The sequence below is a fragment of the Pan troglodytes genome, chromosome 1, assembly GCF_028858775.2.
Source record: "Pan troglodytes isolate AG18354 chromosome 1, NHGRI_mPanTro3-v2.0_pri, whole genome shotgun sequence".
NCBI classification, from domain to species: Eukaryota; Metazoa; Chordata; class Mammalia; order Primates; family Hominidae; genus Pan; species Pan troglodytes.
This window is the reverse complement of record NC_072398.2, coordinates 116,264,679-116,284,135: the sequence shown is the minus strand read 5'-3', so window position 1 is coordinate 116,284,135 and position 19,457 is coordinate 116,264,679. Positions and strand designations below refer to the sequence as shown.

General features: G+C 37.3%; 1 protein-coding gene across 11 annotated transcripts in view; it reads left to right on the top strand.

Annotated features, from left to right (window-relative positions):
- WARS2 (tryptophanyl tRNA synthetase 2, mitochondrial) overlaps positions 1-19,457 on the top strand; it is a 133,782-nt gene that overhangs the window by 57,160 nt on the left and 57,165 nt on the right. For 7 of the 11 annotated variants that reach the window (XR_010152727.1, XM_063798063.1, XM_054685762.2 and 4 more), the window contains exon 2: positions 6,893-7,150. Coding sequence is in view for 8 of the 11 variants with exons in the window: in XM_063798063.1 (XP_063654133.1) it covers positions 6,893-7,150 (258 nt within the window). In the remaining 3 variants the exon portion in view is untranslated. Of the gene's footprint in view, positions 1-936; positions 1,161-6,892; positions 7,151-19,457 lie in introns of those variants that run through there. The other 4 variants (XR_010152730.1, XM_063798074.1, XM_016924788.3 and 1 more) reach the window with 3 other exon arrangements.

Genomic DNA, 19,457 nt, shown 5'->3' with positions numbered 1-19,457 from the left:
TTCACTCGTGCTGCTATAACAAAATACTACAGACTGGGTAATTTATGAAGAACAGATACTTATTTCTTACAGTTCTGGAGGCTAGGAAGTTCAAGAGCGAGGCACCAGCCTTGGTGTGTGGTGAGGGCCGCTCTCTGTTTTCAAGATGGTGCCTTGTTGCTGCATCCTCCAGCAAGGAGGAATGCTGGGTCCTTACATGGTAGAGGGGGTGGAAGGACAAAACAGTGTATACTTTCTCTAAATCTTTCCTTTCTTTTCTTTTCTTTTTTGGAGATGGAGTAGCGCTCTGTCACCCAGGCTGGAGTGCAATGGCGCTATCTCATCTCACTGCAACCTCTGCCTCCCGGGTTCAAGTGATTCTCCTGCCTCAGCCTCCCGAGTAGCTGGGATTACAGACATCCACCACTGCGCCTGGCTAATTTTTGTATTTTTAGTAGAGACGGGGTTTCACCGTTTTGGCCAGGTTGGTCTCAAACTCCTGACCTCAAGTGATCCACCTGCCTTGGCCTCCCAAATTGCTGGGATTGCAGGTGTGAGCCACCACACCCCAGCCTGAAGCCTCTTTTATAAGGGCATTAATCCATCCATGAGACAGAACCCTCATGACTTAATCACTTTCTAAAAGGCCCTGCCTTTTAATACTACCACGGTGGGGATTTTCAATTTGAATTTTGAGGGGGTCACAGCTTCAAAACATGGCACCTGGGGAAGAACATTATGTGGTGTGGTGGCCAGAGCACTGGAGTTCTGAATTGTGGCTCCAGCTGTGCCACTAGTTGTGTGCCCTTGGCCTTTTCATTAACATCTCCATGGTATACTTTCCCCTTCTGAGAAGTGTGTTGGGGAGAGGGGTTGGGTGGGAGTGGGATGCTTGAAGCCAAGAAGTTCTAAATTGCATTCAGTTCAGTGTGATGGAAGGAATATAGAATTTGGAGTCCAGTGGCAAGAGCTCAGATCCAGATCTGACTCACCTGCCTGTGACTTTATGCAGGTTATTTAACTTAGCAGTGTCCTTCCCTAGAAAATGATGCCTATGATTCCTACCTTCACTACATGAGATGAAGTACATGAAAGGGCCAGGGCATGTTTCTGATAGCTAAATTTCATCACAAGAAGGAAAATACATCTGCAAAAGCATTCCATCACATGATAGAAGGATGGTAGGTACAGCACGTGTAAGGAAAATAGATATGTAACTCTTAAAATTTGAAAATGGCTTAAATAAGCCTGTGGGGAATATTTTTAAGAATTAAGTTGATTCCTTTTAAACTCTTTTACTGAACTAACAATACATATTAAGTGCTTATCATTTATGCCCTTAAGGAGCTCACAGTCTAATTGGTTAGTCACTCCTTTTTCTTTCTTTTTAAAAATATTTTTCCTTCAGTTTTAATTGTAGGCCAACAATTATTTATTTGGAGGTGATGTAGGACCTTCTTTCTCTTATACTGAATTAATATTTACTCTATTGATTCCTAGGTCTGAGCATCTGGTTTTATTTCTAAGCAGATGCTTAGAAATGATGAACCCATTTTTCTTGGTGCTGAGTGAGCATTTCTTAACAGACCTGGACTCTCCAGTGCTTTCCGGAGGAAAGAGCTGACTATGGCAGAACAATGCTGAGGCATGGCCAAACCTTCAGAGGAGCACCAGTGTCACGCCGGGTCTTCTCTGTTTCAGCTCTTCAACCCTTAATTGCCAATAGAGGCATTTTCAAGAAAATGTTGAAGATAATTTCAGGAATGTAGGATTGAAATAGTAGGGCAATGTAGATGATAGAATTGAGAAACACTAACAGAGCTAAGGAGTGACAGCTTTAAACAATATTTTAAAATTTATATACAATTAGAAGAATAAATAGACTTATAGAAAGAGATTTTCATCCCAATTACCTGGTAATGTTATTGAATACTTTTTTATTACAATCTGTGATAAAATGCCATTTATGTAACCAATAAGACATAGTGTGGCCATTGAGCCAAGTTTGTGGTTTACCTTTGACTGTAGTTAAAACAAGTGTGATGAATGAACAATTGCTGTTACAGCTGGATACAAGCAGGACTTTGTAAGAAGAGTCTTGAAATCTTTAGTTGAAGTCTATTTCTCACCACTGTACTGAAGCTGAAAGTGTTTCAAAGCTAGTAGGCAGCCTTCTTTTGATGGATCTTATTCACTTGAAATTAAAGACAGAAGCTCTCCTAATCACAAAAATTCTTTTGCCATAATTAATAACTTGGGAATTTTCAATTGCTTTTGAGTACAGTAAGAAAATTAAGGAAATTACACATTTTGGATGTGCTCAGTACCTTACAACAGGAATAGTTTCAGCTATGTCTGTCAAAATGATAAGTATGCTCTACCTTTGATTTGAATACCCACCCTCTCTTCTAGTATATGTCAAATCCTAGAGCTGAAGCTCCCCAGGGATTTGGCACTGCTGGTTCTGTTATAAAAACGAGCCAATAAATGTATAGGCTGGAAGTGGCATTTACCAGGGAAATATGCCTGAAATGAAATGAAGACCTACTTTCTAACATGCTTCTTTTTTAATCCTCTGCATACTGTGATGGAATTGTAGGTTGATGCTCCAGGCTTCCCCTTGAATGAATGCCTGTGGGCTAGGCTAGAAGCTGTTTTCTTTGTGGTTTGTCTCCTGTCCAAACCCATGGGAAGCCCAAGCTCCTTTCGTTTTCATTCTTTTCTAACTCTAGTGCTTTTGAACACAGAACCCCCATCCTCCCACCACCCAAACTCCACATTCCAACCCCATGATTTCATGGTACCTGGCATGTCTCCCCTGCCATGCCGTCAGGCCGCCTGCTGACTCCTGCAGAGGGAACAGACGGGAACATAAACTCACTGCAGAAGAGCAGGATGCTCTCTGTATATTTTTAAGACCAGGTATCCAGTTCACAATTAGAGGGTGTATTTTTTTAACAGCGCCTTGAAAATTGAACAAAACACTTCTCGTTGGTCTCATTGCTTGATAATATCATTCCCTCTGCACTAATGTACAGAATCCCAGGAACTAGAGAATGGAAAAGATGTATTAGATCATTTCTAGCCCATTCCCACTGGTCACAATACTTTTTTCCCACAGTCTCTTCTCTGGTGCTTTTCTCTTCTAGTTTTCTCTAGAATTTGTTTTCTCCATTTCTCCTGGGGAATAATTTCTGAGTTTGAAGATGGAGGAATATATGTGAAAATATTCCTATTATTTTCAACTTAAAATTCCTAGTCTTTATAACCCTTTACATTACCATAAACAGTCCCTTATCTTCCTAGGTCAAGTATTTCAGGATGGTATTTTTTTCCTTTCCATTTATTAACTTCAGAGTTTGTTTTTCTGCTTTGCTTTCTCTCTTCATCAATCAGTCCCTAAAGCCCATTAATCATTTCTTACTGCACTGAAAATTCCTTTGCTTATTCCCATATCAGGAATCCAGAGCTGGTTAGGGTCCCTAGGTCCTGGAGGAAGCCTCGCTAATAGGTACTCATTCTATGCTAACTTCTCTCTCTCTCTCAATTCTCAAGTAGGAATTATTTTAAAAATATTGTTTCTAGATTATGATTTGGGGATTTCATCACTTGAAAGCCTTTTATGTGTGTGTTTGTGATTTTGAGTGTAAGATTATATTTGTTCTCAATTACCTGAAAGATGTTTTTCATATCCTCAGAGCCACAGATCATTTGGGTTTCCTCTTCAGTTCCTGGATCAAGCACAATTCTGGACCATGGAGCTATGATGTAGCATTCTATTTTAGGGCTATCATCTTAGGAGTTGAGAGGAAAATAGACTATATTTGTAGGATTTGGAATACTTGGGGAAAAGGAAGTGCCAAATTTAAGTAACCTTGGCACTCACATATCAAAAGTAGATTATCTCTCAGGAGCTAGCATTAGGTATAAAAAAGACTTAACATGGCTTGTGGCTTCCTGGATTGGAGGACTCAATATTATAAAGATGTCAGTTCTCCCCGAAACAATCTATAGATGCAGTGTGATCTCAGTCAGCAACCCCAACCAGCAATTGCAGCTTCTAATCTGATCTAAAAAGAAGAAGCAAAAAATGAACAGGGTTTTTTTTTCTCTTGGGACTTGACAAGATGATTCTAAAATATATTGATATGTATAAAGGGCCAAGGATGGATAAAGTACTCTTGAAGAAAAAGAAGGTGGAAAGCCTCACTTTAGCAGGTTCCAAGACATATTTTTAAAAAGCAATGTGATACTGACACAGTGACAGACAGATAGACTAATGAGTCAGAATTGAAAGACCAGACCCTTACCAGATTCTTCATAGAGGGATCCTTGATTTATGATGGCGATGGAATTTCAAAGCAGTGGGAAGAGACAGTCTTTTCAATAAATGGTGCTAGAATAATCAGATATTCATATAGGAAAAAAAGAAGAAATTAGATGCTTATCTCACACCATATGCAAAAAAACTCCAGATGGATACAGACCTAAATGTGAAGAGTAAAGATAAAACTTCAAAGTGCACACACACACACATTTTGTATATGCATATGTGTGTGTGTCTAGCTATATGTATGTATCCATATATGTGCACACACACACACACACACACGTGCACCTTCATAACTGCAGGGTATTGAAAGATTTCTTCTATGATACAATAATCTGTTATCAGAAGTTATATATCTGATTCATAAAATTAAGTACTTATCTTTATCAAAAGATAATATAAATAGAAGACAGCCATACAATAAGACAATATATGCCCTACATGTAATTGACAAAATATTAGCATCTAGAATATGTACAGATTCTGAAATCAATACAAGACAATCCAATCTGAGAAAAACAGGCAAAATAATTTAAATAGGCTCTTCATAGAATAGGAGGTAAAAATAGGTAGTAATCATAAAAAGAGTTCCCAACTTCTTTAATAATCAAAGAGAATTAAACCATAATGAGATTCTACCTCATTTCCATCAGATTAGCTAAAAATAAAAAGACTGCTAATACCAACTGTTGATGAGGATATGGAACAACAGGAACTTGGTAGAAAGTGTATAATGTTACATACTTAGGAATAGTTCACTGTATTGAAGTACTACAATTGAAGATACGTATACATACCTTATGACTCAGCAATTCTACTCCTAGATATATACACTAGAGAAACTTGGCTCATAATACATTAAGATACCTGTATAATAGTGGTCTTTTTTGTCCCTGTAATTTTTTATTTTGCAAATTTTTAAACTGACTGAAAAGTTGCAAAATTAATACAATGAATATAATAAAGTCTTAATAGATGGTAGCTAAGCAAAGCATAGTAGCTAGTAGAGAGAGCATACATGGGCTTTGAAGTCAGTGATATCTGGCTTGAAACCTCAACTCCACCACTTACTAGCTGTGTGACCATGGGCAATCTAGTTAAATCTGTGAGCCTCACGTCTCTCATCTATAAACTGGAGGTAATAATATGCCTACCATATTACGTATTAAAATGATTAAATGCATTAATATATGTAAAGCACTGGGCATAAATGCTTGCAACATAGTTGTTCAGTAAATTATTGCTGCTATTGTTGTTTTGCTGTGGTGGTGGTTAAAAATGATAATGATGCATTATATTTTCTCAGGGCCTTTTAGTTACAGCATATTTATTGATACATACTCATTTTTGGTTTTTCACTATGGAATGTATTATAAAATAATTCAGGGGAAAAATAGCAATTTTTTTTACTTTGTATTGCATTTTTTTCTTTTCATTTTCCTATTATAACTTCAGTATTAGAAAGTACAAACCAAAGGGAAAATATGACCAGAGTAAAAATGCTTTTTATAATTTAAATAATTATGTAGAATTAAAATTTCCTTTTGAAGAATTGAAAACCCAAATATGATTTTATTAAAAGTAAAAGGAAACCAAGGCATAGAAAATTTAAATAACCTTATTAAGAAGCAATATTAGAAATAGAGTGTATGTTTTCTAATTTCTAGCCCAAGATCTCATACACCAAATTATAATATCAACAATATAAAAAAATCTTAAGGCAATAGTAGTAGCCTTTGGCACTAATGCTAAGGCCTTCATTTCCTTAACTGCAAAATAAATTAAATGACACGAAAAACCCTTGAGGCCTCTTTAATCTCCAGTGAAATTTCATTCTATGTCTGAAGGCTTCCTCGTTGACCACCAAACCTCAGTTATCTTTTCCTCTTGGGAATTCCTCTCTGAACCCTATTCTGTATCATTCCAAACTGGTCATGATCATGTTACCATGTTATACCTTTACTTATCTTTTCATAAACAATACCCTCTATCTCCAATTAGATCACATGCTCTTGGGGACGCAGATCTTTTCCTTTTTTTTTTTTTTTTTTTTGAGACGGGGTCTCGCTCTGTTGCCTAGGCTAGAGTGCAGTGGTGCAATCTTGGCTCACTGCAGCCTCCACCTCCCAGGTTCAAGCAATTCTCCCACCTCAGCCTCCGGAGTAGCTGGGATTAAAGGTGTACCACCACGCCCAGGTGATTTTTGTATTTTTAGTAGAGACGGGGTTTCACCATGTTGGCCAGGCTGGTCCCAAACTCCTGATCTCAGGTGATCCACCCTCTTCAGCCTCCCAAAGTGTTGGGATTACAGGCATGAGCCACCACGCCCGGCCGCAGATCTTTTCTTATATGTCTTTGCATTTGTACATGTTTGAGTGCAAAAACATTTTTAATATCATTTTTTTGTGCCTAGTAGCACCTAGCATAGTGATTTACAGTGTAGGCACAAAATAAACGGATGATGATGACTGTCAGATTGTAGTTTACAAAAATATAACTAGCTCCCATAGCTATGATAACATGGGCATAGGATTCATGGGATTCTGCCTCAAAAGCAAATATGCTTGTTTTCCTTTGTTCCAGAAAGACAGCAAGAAGCGAGTATTTTCCGGCATTCAACCTACAGGAATCCTCCACCTGGGCAATTACCTGGGAGCCATTGAGAGCTGGGTGAGGTTACAGGATGAATATGACTCTGTATTATACAGCATTGTTGACCTCCACTCCATTACTGTCCCCCAAGACCCAGCTGTCCTTCGGCAGAGCATCCTGGACATGACTGCTGTTCTTCTTGCCTGTGGCATAAACCCGGAAAAAAGCATCCTTTTCCAACAATCTCAGGTCAGCTTCTCAGATTAGAACTGAGAAAACTCTTATTTGTAGATTATTTGAGGAAAAAATGTTGAATGGTTCATACAGCCCCTGCTTGTGATTTTTAAAAAGTGTTTGAAGGTGACTTTTTCAAATGTGATTTTTTTCAGCTTAATGTTTTACTTGTACTTATATCATTAAGTATCATTATATTGCAAGAGTATTTTTCAGCTTTTCCTCCACTGTATTCGGTAAGTTTATGATGCTTCATATACCAAGAGTTGTGTTTCATTAGTACTTCTAGCCCTGGAATTGTTTTGCTATGCTGGGTTGCTTTCAAACTGATTACTTTGTGTTGTTGACTAATCTCCTTGTGATCAAGGATAGAAGTTAGTGACCAATAGTTTTATGTAATTCCAATGTTGCTTTATTAGATGTTCTATTTAGAAGGTCTGTTGGATAATTCCCATTGTTCATTCTTTGTATAATAGTTTTTGAGAAGATTTGATAGCACAAGTTGGGAAATTGGAAGACAAAGTCCCAGTGTCTTGTGTCTAAGCCAAGAAAGGCTTCATAGCAAAGCCAAAATATTTGACTCATATCTTCACTATGGATGAATCAGTTTATTCTTGGACAGGCCGATAGTCTGGCCTAGAGACAAGGCAATCAAGATACACCCTAGAAAAAGATGAAAATTCTAACTAGATCATGCCTTCATTATGTATCTGCTTTAACCTTAGGACAAAGCCCAGCCAAGGAATGGTATGTTATACATGCTATGGTACATGTTAACATGCATGCATATATGCAACCTTCCTTGATTGTACATTTCTATCATTATTTTTATATATGTTTTGTTATACATAAAACTTAATGTAATGATTCTTACAGAGCAGACAGTTAAAAAATATGTGATAAACGAAAAGAGTATAATGATCCCTTGGCATCCAAAGAGTGTTGGCTCCAGGACCACCAAAGCTACCAAAATCTGCAGATGCTCAAGTTCCTTATGTAAAATGGAATCATATTTGCATATAACCTACACATATTCTCTCGTATACTTTAAACCATCTCTACATTACTTATAATAACCTAATAGAATATAAATGCTATGCAAATAGTTGTTATACTGTATTGTTTTTTAATTTGTATTATTTTTCTATCGTGGTATTGTTATTTTTTGATGCCTAAATACACACTGATTTCATATATATATATACTAATTTTTTAAATTTTTAGAGATTAGGAAGGTGTATGTGCAGTTTTGTCACGTGGATATGTTGTGTAGTGGTGAAGTCTGAGCTTTTAGTGTACCTGTCACCCAAATAGTGAACATTGTACTCAATAGGTGATTTTTCAACCAACATCCTCTTCTTGGCTTTTGGAGTCTCTAGTGTCTGTTATTTCTCTCTGAATGTCCATGTGTACCTATTGTTTAGTTCCCACTTATAAGTGAGAACATGCAATATTTGATTTTCTGTTTCTGAATGATTTCACTTAGGGTAATGGCCTGTATTTCATGTTGGCCTCCATGTTGCTGCAAAAGACATGATTTCATTCCTTGTTATGACTGTGTAGTATTCCATAGTGTATATATAGTGGCGGTGTTATTTTTTATTAGTTGTTTTTTCCTAATATTTTCAATCTGCTGTTTGGTTGAGTCCATGGATGCAGAACACACAAATTCAGAGGGCCAACTGTATGTTTAAAAAATAAATGCAGTTATCAACTTTGTTGCCAGCTTGTAGATAATTTGATAAAATAATAGAATCTGATCTTTAAAAGGACCATAAAGACAATTTACCTCAACTTCATTCCTTATAGTTGGTCAGGAAGGCTTTGCTTACACATGACTTTTCAAATTCAGCGTTGGACAGATCCAGTTACTATAAAATACTTGCTTTTACTGACCAAATATCTACCTCCATATAGTTTCCATTCATTCATTTAATTTCTGCTCTGTAAAAAACAATAAATCAACTCTGTTTCCACACAACTGCTCTTCAAATACTTGGAAAGACATTTATTATGTACCATTTGTGTCTTACCCTGTAGGTCCTTACTGTATAGGTTTTGCCTTCTACAAACTAGCTGTCCCTGGGTCTCTCGCCTTCTTGGTCATCCTATCTCAAAAGCACTCTCACCTTCTTTCTGAAAAGAATGTGCCTGGAGCTTCACATCCATTGCCAATGTTGGAGAGCTGTTCATCATTAGAGCCACTTTTTGAGTCACCTAATGCATTTTGCAAAGCACATCATCTTCACTTCATCTAAGCTGTTTTTAATACAAGCTGGCTTTTGATCCTTAGCTGATACTATTTCTAAAAATTGTATTCCCAGCCACAAGTACCTATTTCCATACTTCTTGTAGATGAATGTCTAATCTCCACAAAGTAACCACTTGCCAGATTGGTTTTTAAAGTGATCTTTAATATTAAAGGCTTATTTACAACTACATCCTGTACTTGCACTTTGAGCTCAATCTCTCAGGAATGATTACCATAGTATAATTTTTTTTTACTTTGTAAAGGATTTTTAGCAATGACCTTCATAAGCATCTAAAATTTGCAATAATTGAGATATGTTCTTCCATGTGGAACTTTGTTGTTCAAAATAGCAATTGAAGAGGTAACCCACAATATGGGAGACTTTGTAGAGACTTCCCCATTAAGGAGGGACAAAATTCACCTTCTCTTAAAATGGAACCTAATGAGCTCATTGGGTCTAGGTCAGAGAGTGGAAGGGACAGACTTGACTGGTATGTGCCCGTCTTCTCCTCATAGCCTTAATGCAGTTGTAAAGCTGTTTTATAATTCACCTCCTGCCATCCCTCACTTCAGCTCCATTGTGGAGAATTTTGATAGTTTGCCAGCAAAATTTAAGGGAGGTACTCATCTTGCCTACATTATACAATTTGTCTCACAAAGGCAATATGAAAAATTTCCTCAGGTGTCTTTGTAACCTAAGATAAACTTGGTCTTAGCCATTTCGTCCTTTGACTCAGGTAACCAACCTTACTACAACTCTGTGGATGGATGGATGGATGGGATATTTTATCAGGCTTTCTTTCCCCCTTTTTAAAAAATGTAATTTTATTTAAAAATATTTTTAAAAATGTATAACAATAGAGAGAATATATACTATACCCCATCACTTGTTAACATTTCATTATTTGTCTCACTGATGTTACTTTCTTTTCTTTTTTTTTTTTCTTTTTTGAAAGAGAGATAGGGTCTTGCTCTGTTGCCCAGGCTGGAGTGCAGTAGTGTGATCATAGCTCACTGCAACTTCGAATTCCTGGGCTCAGGATCCTCCTACCTTAGCCACCTGAGTAATAGCTAGGACTACAGGTGTATTCTACCACACCTGGCTTTTTTTTTTTTTTTTTTTTTTTTGGAGAGACGGGATCTCACAACGTTGTCCAGGCTGGTATCAAACTCCTGGGCTCAAGTGATTCTCCCAACTTGGCTTTCCAAAGTGTTGGGATTATAGGAATGTGCCACTGTGCCTGGTTGATGTTATTTTCTTTGTTGAAGTATTTCAAAGCAGATACCACACATCATGGCATTCCAATCCCTAAATATTTTAGCATGCCACTATAAATTCAGGAAATTTTCTTACATAACCATAATACTGTAATGACGCCTAACAATGATAATTCCATATTATCATCTAATACCCAAATTACCCTGACTCTCCCAAAAATGACTTTTATAGTAGGCTTGTTTGAGTGAAGATCTACCAAGGTTCACATATTACATTTGATTATGGATCTTAAGTCTCTTTTTTTTATGCCTTTTGATTTGTTCATCAAATTTTATTTCCTGTAAAGTTAGTCCTGTGCTTAAAAAGAATTAAAACTTTGATTTTTTTATGCTTCTACTTTTTTTCACACCTTTGATGTATTGATCAAGTTTTCTGTTTGCTATAAAGTTAATTATTTTGAACTTAAAAATAAACCTTAGTTTTTTAGTTGCTTTCTCTTTACACTAATCTGTGTTAACTGATCGTTAGTGACTATAAACTGCTGTCCCACATAGTTGCTCATCACCATTTTCATTAATTTGAGTAGAAGCTGTGCTTACCTACTGCCCATGGATTGCCTGGAAATGAACATTAGACATCAGCTTCTTTAGAATGGCCATAATGCTTCAGTTTGTTCATGGATGATGATGGAAAGGTCCTCCTCATGCCTTATCTTAGAGCCATGAAGGCATGTATTGGCTTTTGCTTCTTAGAACCATTTTCAAGTAGAAGTATAAGTGAGTAAACTAGTCTTCTGGAAACAGTTATTATCTTAGCCACATGACCCCATTATATACAGAGTTCTAGTAGGTGAAAGATCATCATGGTGATGACTTATGTTTTGTAATACAAAAATCAAGAAAAAAAGTCTTTTTTTCTTTTTCTTCTTTTTAACAGGCAATGCTAGGAAGAATTCTTTTTTCTTTATTTTAAATTGACAAATAAAAATTGCATATGTTTATGGTGTACAACATGATGCTTTGAAATATGTATACATTGTAAAATGGCTAAATCAAGCTATATAACATATATATTACCTCACATACTTACCTATCTTTAAGTGATTTTCAGGTATACAATACATTATTATTAACTATGGTCACCATATTGTACCATAGATCTCTTGAACTTATTCCTCTCGTCTAACTGAAATTTTGTGTCCTTTGACCAACATCTTCCCATTTCCTCTTACCCCATTCTACTGTGCTTCTATGAGCTCGATTTTTTAGATTTCACATATAAGTGAGCTTATGCTGTATTTGTCTTTCTGTGCCTGGCTTATTTCACTTAACAAAATGTCCTCTGGGTTCATCCATGTTGTCATAACTGACAGGATTTCCTTTTTCAAGGCTGAATAGTATTCCATTGTGTGTATATACTGTATTTTCTTTATCTGTTCATCTGTTGATAGACACTTAGGTTGATTCCATATTTTGGCTATTATGAATAGTGCTGCAATAAACATGAGAGTACAGATGTGTCTTTGACATACTGATTTTCTTTCCTTTGTATATATACCCATTAGAGGGATTGCTGGCTTATATGATAGTTCTGTTTTTAATTTTTTTGAGGAACCACCATACTGTTTTCCATAATGGCTGTACTAACTTACTTTCTCACCAACAGTGTGCATGGGTTCCCTTTTCTCCACATCTTTGCCAACACATATTATCTTGTTTTTGTTTTTGTTTTTGTTTTTTTGGACAGAATCTCGCTTTGTCAGTGCAGTGGCACAATCTTGGCTCACTGCAACCTCTGCCTCCCGGGTTCAAACAATTCTCCTGCCTCAGCCTCCCAAGTAGTTGGGATTACAGGCGCCTGCCACCAAGCTCGGCCAATTTTTGTATTTTTAGTAGAGACAGGGTTTCACCATGTTGGCCAGGCTGGTCTCGAACTCCTGACCTCAAATGATCTGTCCACCTTAGCCTCCCAAAGCGCTGGGATTACAGGCATGAGCCACCACACCTGGCTTGTTATCTTTTTAATAATAGTCATTTTAACAAGTGTGAGGTGATCAATCTGTATAGTCTCCAATAGAGGGGGGGCTGAAAAGAAAATAATCATATCATTTTCAGATTTATAAAAAAATGCTTATTAGGAAACTTATTTATTTATTTATTTATTTATTTATTTATTTATTTATTTATGACAGGGTCTCACTCTGTCACCCAGGTTGGAGTGCAGTGGTGGAGTGATAGCTCACTGCAGCCCCAAACTCCTGGGCTCAAGCAGTCCTCTTGTCACAGCCTCCCAAAGTGCTGGGAGTACAGGTGTGAGCCACTGTGCCTGGCCAGAAAACTATTTTTAAATGTGTAAGGCTGGCTGGACATGGTGGCTCACACCTGTAATACCAGCACTTTGGGAGGCTGAGGCAGGAAGATCCCTTGAGCTCAGGAGCTCCAGATCAGCCTGGGTAACAAGGTGAAACCCTGTCTCTACAAAAAAATTAAAAAATTAGCCAGGCGTGGTGTCGCACGCCTGTGGTCCCAGCTACTTGGGAGGGAGGCTGAGGCAGGAGAATCGGGTGAACCCAGGAGGCAGAGGTGGAAGTGAGTAGAGACCACGCCCCTGCACTCCAGCCTGGGTGACAGAGTGACACCTTATCTCAAAAAAGAAAAACACAATGTGTTAGGTTTACCAAGCTATTTCATGTATATGACTTCTCTCTTAATCATCAAAACAGCCACAGGAATTAAATATTACTGTTATCTTTCACTAATGAATAAATTAAGGTATGAAGAGATTAAGTAAATTGAAAATGTACTTAAAATGATCTTTGAGCAGTACCTGGTACTTAGTAAATACTCAGCATATAGAACTTTTTCATTAGCTGCCTAAGGTCACCCAGTTCGTAGGTGGCAAAGCCAGGGCTTTTACAGTTTTCCCCTAAAGCACCACTTACGGAAGATGTACTCATGAGGCGGGAACCTTGTTCTGTCCCCTGCCTACGCACCCTTCTCCAGCCCTCACGTCTCTGCTTCTGGAGATGCTTGTGGAGGGGAAGTGGGGAGTTGGAGCTGACCTCAAGGCCCTCATTATTTCTCACCTGAACAATTAAATTACTCTTTCACTCCTGCCCTAGCCTCACAGTTTGGCAGTTCATTCCCCACAAGGCAGCCACAGTCACCTTTCTACTAAAAACACATCAGCGTCTCTCTCCTGCCCTCATGTAAAAATCTAAACTCAGCTTAGCTAGAAATCCCTTAAAAAATGAAGCCCCAGAGTACACTAGGCCAGTGTTTTTTCTACTACACCACTCAGTTATGCAGACCTTTTATTACCAGTTTGTGTTTGGATGATCTGATTACCTTCTACCAATGACTCTTTAAAGCTGAAGAAAATATAATTTCTTCTGGTTTAATTTTGAGAAGATTTGATAAATCAGTCCTTAACTTACAGAACAGATAAATTAGAGATTATTTATCTACATTTTTAAAAGGCTTTTTGCTATTTCCTTTATACTGGTAGGTTTATAGTGTATTTAAGCATTTAATTGATCATTAAATATGTAACAGAAAGGATAAGAATTTAGAAAACAATTTTATTTAATGTTTTGGGAGCCAATTCCAGTTAACATTAGTTATACCCACCTCCCCATCACACAATTATTTACAAGTAAAATTAAGAATTTTTGAAATTATGAGTTAGAGAAAAATATTATTTTATAATGTGCTTTTTTCAGCTATATTCGTTGTGTTAAGCAAATTACTTACAGCTAAATTATAAAGGCTATTTTTCTGTGTGCTATTGTTGAACATTAGAAAATGTTCTAATGATGGCTTGAAATAGGGAAAGGATTTAGCTATGTTACAATGTTGACTTTTACCAGTAATTTTCATCTCCAATCCTTTGCATTCTTTCTCAGCAGTCTGACTGGAACAATTCAGACTTACTGAAGATTTTTCTCATTATTTTCTTTTTCTTTCTCTCCCACTGGCCTCTAGTCATGTGCTTCCCCTAAAATATGTTCACCATATGTGGGGAATTTTATAGACTCTCTCCTCTCAAAGGTGTGTGTGTGTGTGTATGTGTGTGTGTGTGAGAGAGAGAGAGTAAGAGAGAGAGAGACACGTCATGGGAAGGGGGTCATGCCTATGTGTGTGTTTAGCAGAGGTTTCCATCCCCACACCATAGTTAATGGTCTTTTATTTCTAGCAAGCCAGCAGGCCTGAGTGCAGATCCAGTCTGAGTCGTACAGCTGCCTGGGGTACAGGCCTCTACATCTTTCACTGTTACTCTGCAGATGGAAGATAAAAAGTGGAGGACATAGCTCTAGGCACTGGATTTCTGCCAAGGCAAGGAGAAAAGGACAGTTGGGGCCACCAGATATTGTGTTACGAGGGTCCAAAGAGACCAAGGAAAAGTTGAGGGAGGAAAGGGGGATTTGCATCTCTGGAATGTGGGCTCATTCTCTAATTAGAGTTATGTTGTTTCCCAGGAAACAAAAATCAGTAATGATGAAGAGAGGCAATGGAGGAATTGGTTTCTGAATGACAGCCAAAGTAACTGACTACATAAATCTTGGCTTACTATACATAAATAAAAGTTATACCTCACCAACTGTCCCTTGTCTTAGAGGTATAAAACCAAGGCCTTAAACTGGACAGAGAGTCTAGTGCTTCCATTATTCTGGTAATTTAGGAAACATATTTGAGTGTATTTATATTTGTTAAACTCTCAAAGTTGTTTGCTACCAACAATAGGTGCTCTTTCAGCTCACAATGGAAAGGGAGCAAACGTCTGCGTAGATTAGTGGACTTGGAGAATATATTTGTAAAATTGGCATCAACTCCAAAGTTCCTAGGAGGAGATAAGAATCTAAATGGCCCAGGGCATAAATGATAAGTTTGGAAAATTATTATATCATCAAACTCTGCATGTATTTCCTTCTCCACAGTTTCCAATAATACCACTTCCTTGCCTGGATCTATGCTCCTGTGTGACATGATGAACAAGCTGCAGTACTTGTGTTACTTCTATCCTGGACATAGGAACAGGTGATAGGTTAATTATACCTTCAAGAAGAATTCTTTTCTTGCTGTCAAAACAGTAGTGAAAAAAAAAAAAATAGAGGCTTTGAAGCCAGACATACTCAGCTTGAATCTTACTGTCACTTCTTTTTGGTTGTGAGACTATGGGCAAGTGGCTCAAGCTCTCTGAATCCCATTTTTAATGTCTTTAATAGCAATTTAAATAAGATAATATATTTTGTCTAGCAAATGTTAACTTTCTATCACCCTCCTCCACTATATACAATGCTCCCACCCTAGGCTTCTTGATATTGAGAAGGGTTTATATAAGGGTAGAGTGGGATAGAAGATGGAGATAAAGTTAATGACAATGCCTCTTTTTATCTTCAATAATAAAGTATTTTCAGAAGAGTTTGTTGTCTAAGGTTTTTTGAGGACTTTTTAAGAAATATTTCAAACATTCATAAAAGAATGAAGATGAATGGCTGCCTTTTGAATTGCTTGCCTTTTGGCATACTTGCTTCATGTGGTTTTTGTTTTTTACATATTAAACATTACAAGTATAATAGAAACTTTTCCGCTTAGTTGTAACGCCATTTTCCTCTGTGCCTTCCCAGAGGTAACCACTATTATATTGATTTGATACTCATCATTCCTACAAATGTGTTTATATTTGTATTGCATATAATATAGCCATTAACAATCTATATTATTTGTTTTGCATGTTTTAAAACTGTGAATGGCATCATGCTGCCCATATTCTCTTGCATCTATTTTTTGTGTACAATGTTACATGCTTGGGATTTATTTAGTTTGACTGCTAAATACAGTCAAACTAACTAAATGGAAACTGCTAGTACAGTGTTCCATTGTCTGCCTCCTTAACAGTTTATCCATTTTCCTGGCAAAGGATATTTGGATTTTTTTCCAGCTTTTTATTACTGCAAACAATACTACAGAGGGCATACTTTTATCTGCCTTTTGTGCACATGTGAAAGACTTTCTTTAGCTGTATTAATATATGCCTAAGAGTACATTCAGGAGGATATATGATATATACATCATTGGCCTCAGTGAATGTTGCCAGTTTGTTCTCCAAAATGGTATTCTAACTTACATTACCACCAACAGGAACTCTCCTCAGCAACATTTGGTGTTATTAGACATATTACTTTTGGCACTGTAATGCATGAAATGTGCCATCTTATTGTTTGAATTTCCCTGACTACTGGTAAGATTAAGCATTTATTTCTTATGTTTTAACTCCTTTGTTTTCTTTTGTGAATTGTTTGCTCATATCTTTTGACTATTTTTTAATTGTATTTTCCTATTGATTTGTAGAGGTTCTTTACATATTCTGAGTACCAATCCTTTGTTATACATTATCATTTTTCAGTTTGTAGCTTGTCTTTTTTTTTTTTTTTGAGACAGAGCCTCTCTCTGTCACCCATGCTGGAGTGCAATGGCATGATCTCAGCTCACTGCAAGCTCTGCCTCCCAGGTTCACGCCATTCTCCTGCCTCAGCCTCCCGAGTAGCTGGGACTACAGGCGCCCACCACCACACCCGGCTAATTTTTTGTATTTTTAGTAAAGACGGGGTTTCACCGTGTTAGCCAGGATGGTTCTCGATCTCCTGACCTTGTGATCCGCCCACCTTAGCCTCCCAAAGTGCTGGGATTACAGGCGTGAGCCACCGCACACAGCCTTGTAGCTTGTCTTTTAATTTTTAAATGCTGTCTGTTGTTGTACAGAGTTTTGTTTTTTGGTTTTTTTTAATATAGCCAATTCAGTATTTTCCTTTATGGTTGTATGCTTCTGGAGTATGTTTTTAAGTTATTCTATACTGGCCTAGTGTGATAAAGCTGTTCTTTTATATTATCTCTTGAATGTGGTAAGTTTTGCTTTTCACATTTAAGACTGAGTTATGTAGATCTTACAAATTCTGTCACATTTTATTTACAGTATTTTTAAAAATCACATTGGTTAATACCACAGCTCTCATCAGGAATGTCTTGACATATTGGAAACTGTCTAATGCATAATGATGGATATATGTTTTCTAAAATTCTAATTTATGCTAGAAAGCTGAAATGTTTATAACCAATACCATCTGTGGGTTGTTTTCCTTGAAATGCCTTTGTTCCTTTGTTTCCTCTTGATGAATTTTGTTAGAGACTACTCTCTTAATCATTTAGAGGATATACTTTTGATTTTGTGAGGCTGTTATTGTATCTTTTTTATTTATTTCCTTTTTTTTTTTTTTTTTGAGACAGTCTCACTCTGTCACCCAGGCTGGAGTGCAGTGGCATGATCTCGGCTCACTGCAACCTCTGCCTTCTGGATTCAAGCTATTCTCATGCCTCAGCCTCCCAAATAGCTGGGATTACTGGCGCCCACCACCATGCCAGCTAATTTTTGTATTCTTATCTAGTAGAGACGGGGTTTCGTCATGTTGGCCAGGCTAGTCTCAAACTCCTGACCTCAAGTGATCTGCCTGCCTCCTTTGTTTTTTATTTCATTAGTTTCATTCCCTCCTCCATTTTATTTTCTTTGAAATTATGTGGTTGTGCTTTTACTAACTTCTTGAGTGGACCTCATTAATTTTCAGCCATTCTTCTTTCTAATATAAACATTTAAGCAGTATAAATTTCCTTCTAAGTTCTGTTTTGTCAGCATTGACAAAGTTGTGATATGTTATAGTATTTTCACTATAAATCAGTTCTGAATAATTTCTAATTTTCACTATTATTTCTTATTTGATCTATCATTTATTTAGAAGTATGTGTTTAGATTTCCAAGTACAGGGCTCTTTTTTTAACTTAACTTTTTTAAAAAATTGATTTCTAATGTCATTACATATTAATCAAAGAATATAGTCTCAATGCTTTCAGATCTTTTGTATTTTTAAAGCTTGAATTTAGCAAATGGCGAATTTTTACAAATGTTCTATTTGTGCTTGAAAATACTTTCTATTTTCTGATTCAGTGAATTTCAAATTTTTTATTGTTTATGACTATCAGTAAAAGATTTTTGAGACTTTCCTTTAAGATAGGTATATACTGTACATCATTGTATTAGTCTGTTTTCATGCTGCTGTTAAAGATATACCCGAGACTGGGAAGAAAAAGAGTTTTAATTGGACTTAGAGTTTTACATGGGGAGGCCTCAGAATCACGGTGGGAGGTTAAAGGCACTTCTTACACACCAGCGGCAAGAGAAAAATGAGGAAGAAGCAAAAGTGGAAACCCCTGATAAACCTATCAGATCTGGTGAGACTTATTCACTATCAATAGCATGGGAAAGACCGGCCCCCATGATTCAATTACCTCCCGCTGGGTCCCTCCCACAACATGTGGGAATTCTGGGAGATATAATTGAAGTTGAGATTATGTGGGGACATAGCCAAACCATATCATTCTGCCCCTGGCCCCTCCAAATCTCATGTCCTTACATTTCAAAACCAATCATGCCATTCCAACAGTCCCCCAAAGTCTTAACTCATTTCAGCATTAACCCAAAATCCACAGTCCAAAGTCTCGTCTGAGACAAGGCAAGTCCCTTCTGCCTATGAGCCTGTAAAATCAAAAGCAAACTAGTTACTTCCCAGATACAATGGAGGTACAGGTACTGGGTAAATACAGCCATTCCAAATGGGAGAAATTGGTCAAAGCAAAGGGGTTACAGGGCTCATACAAGTCCAAGATCCAGTGGGGCAGTCAAATCTTAAAGCTCCAAAATGATCTCCTTTGACTCCAGGTCTCACACTCAGGTCACACTGATGCAAGAGGTGGATTCCCATGGTCTTGAGCAGCTCCACTCCTGTGGCTTTGCAGGGTACAGCC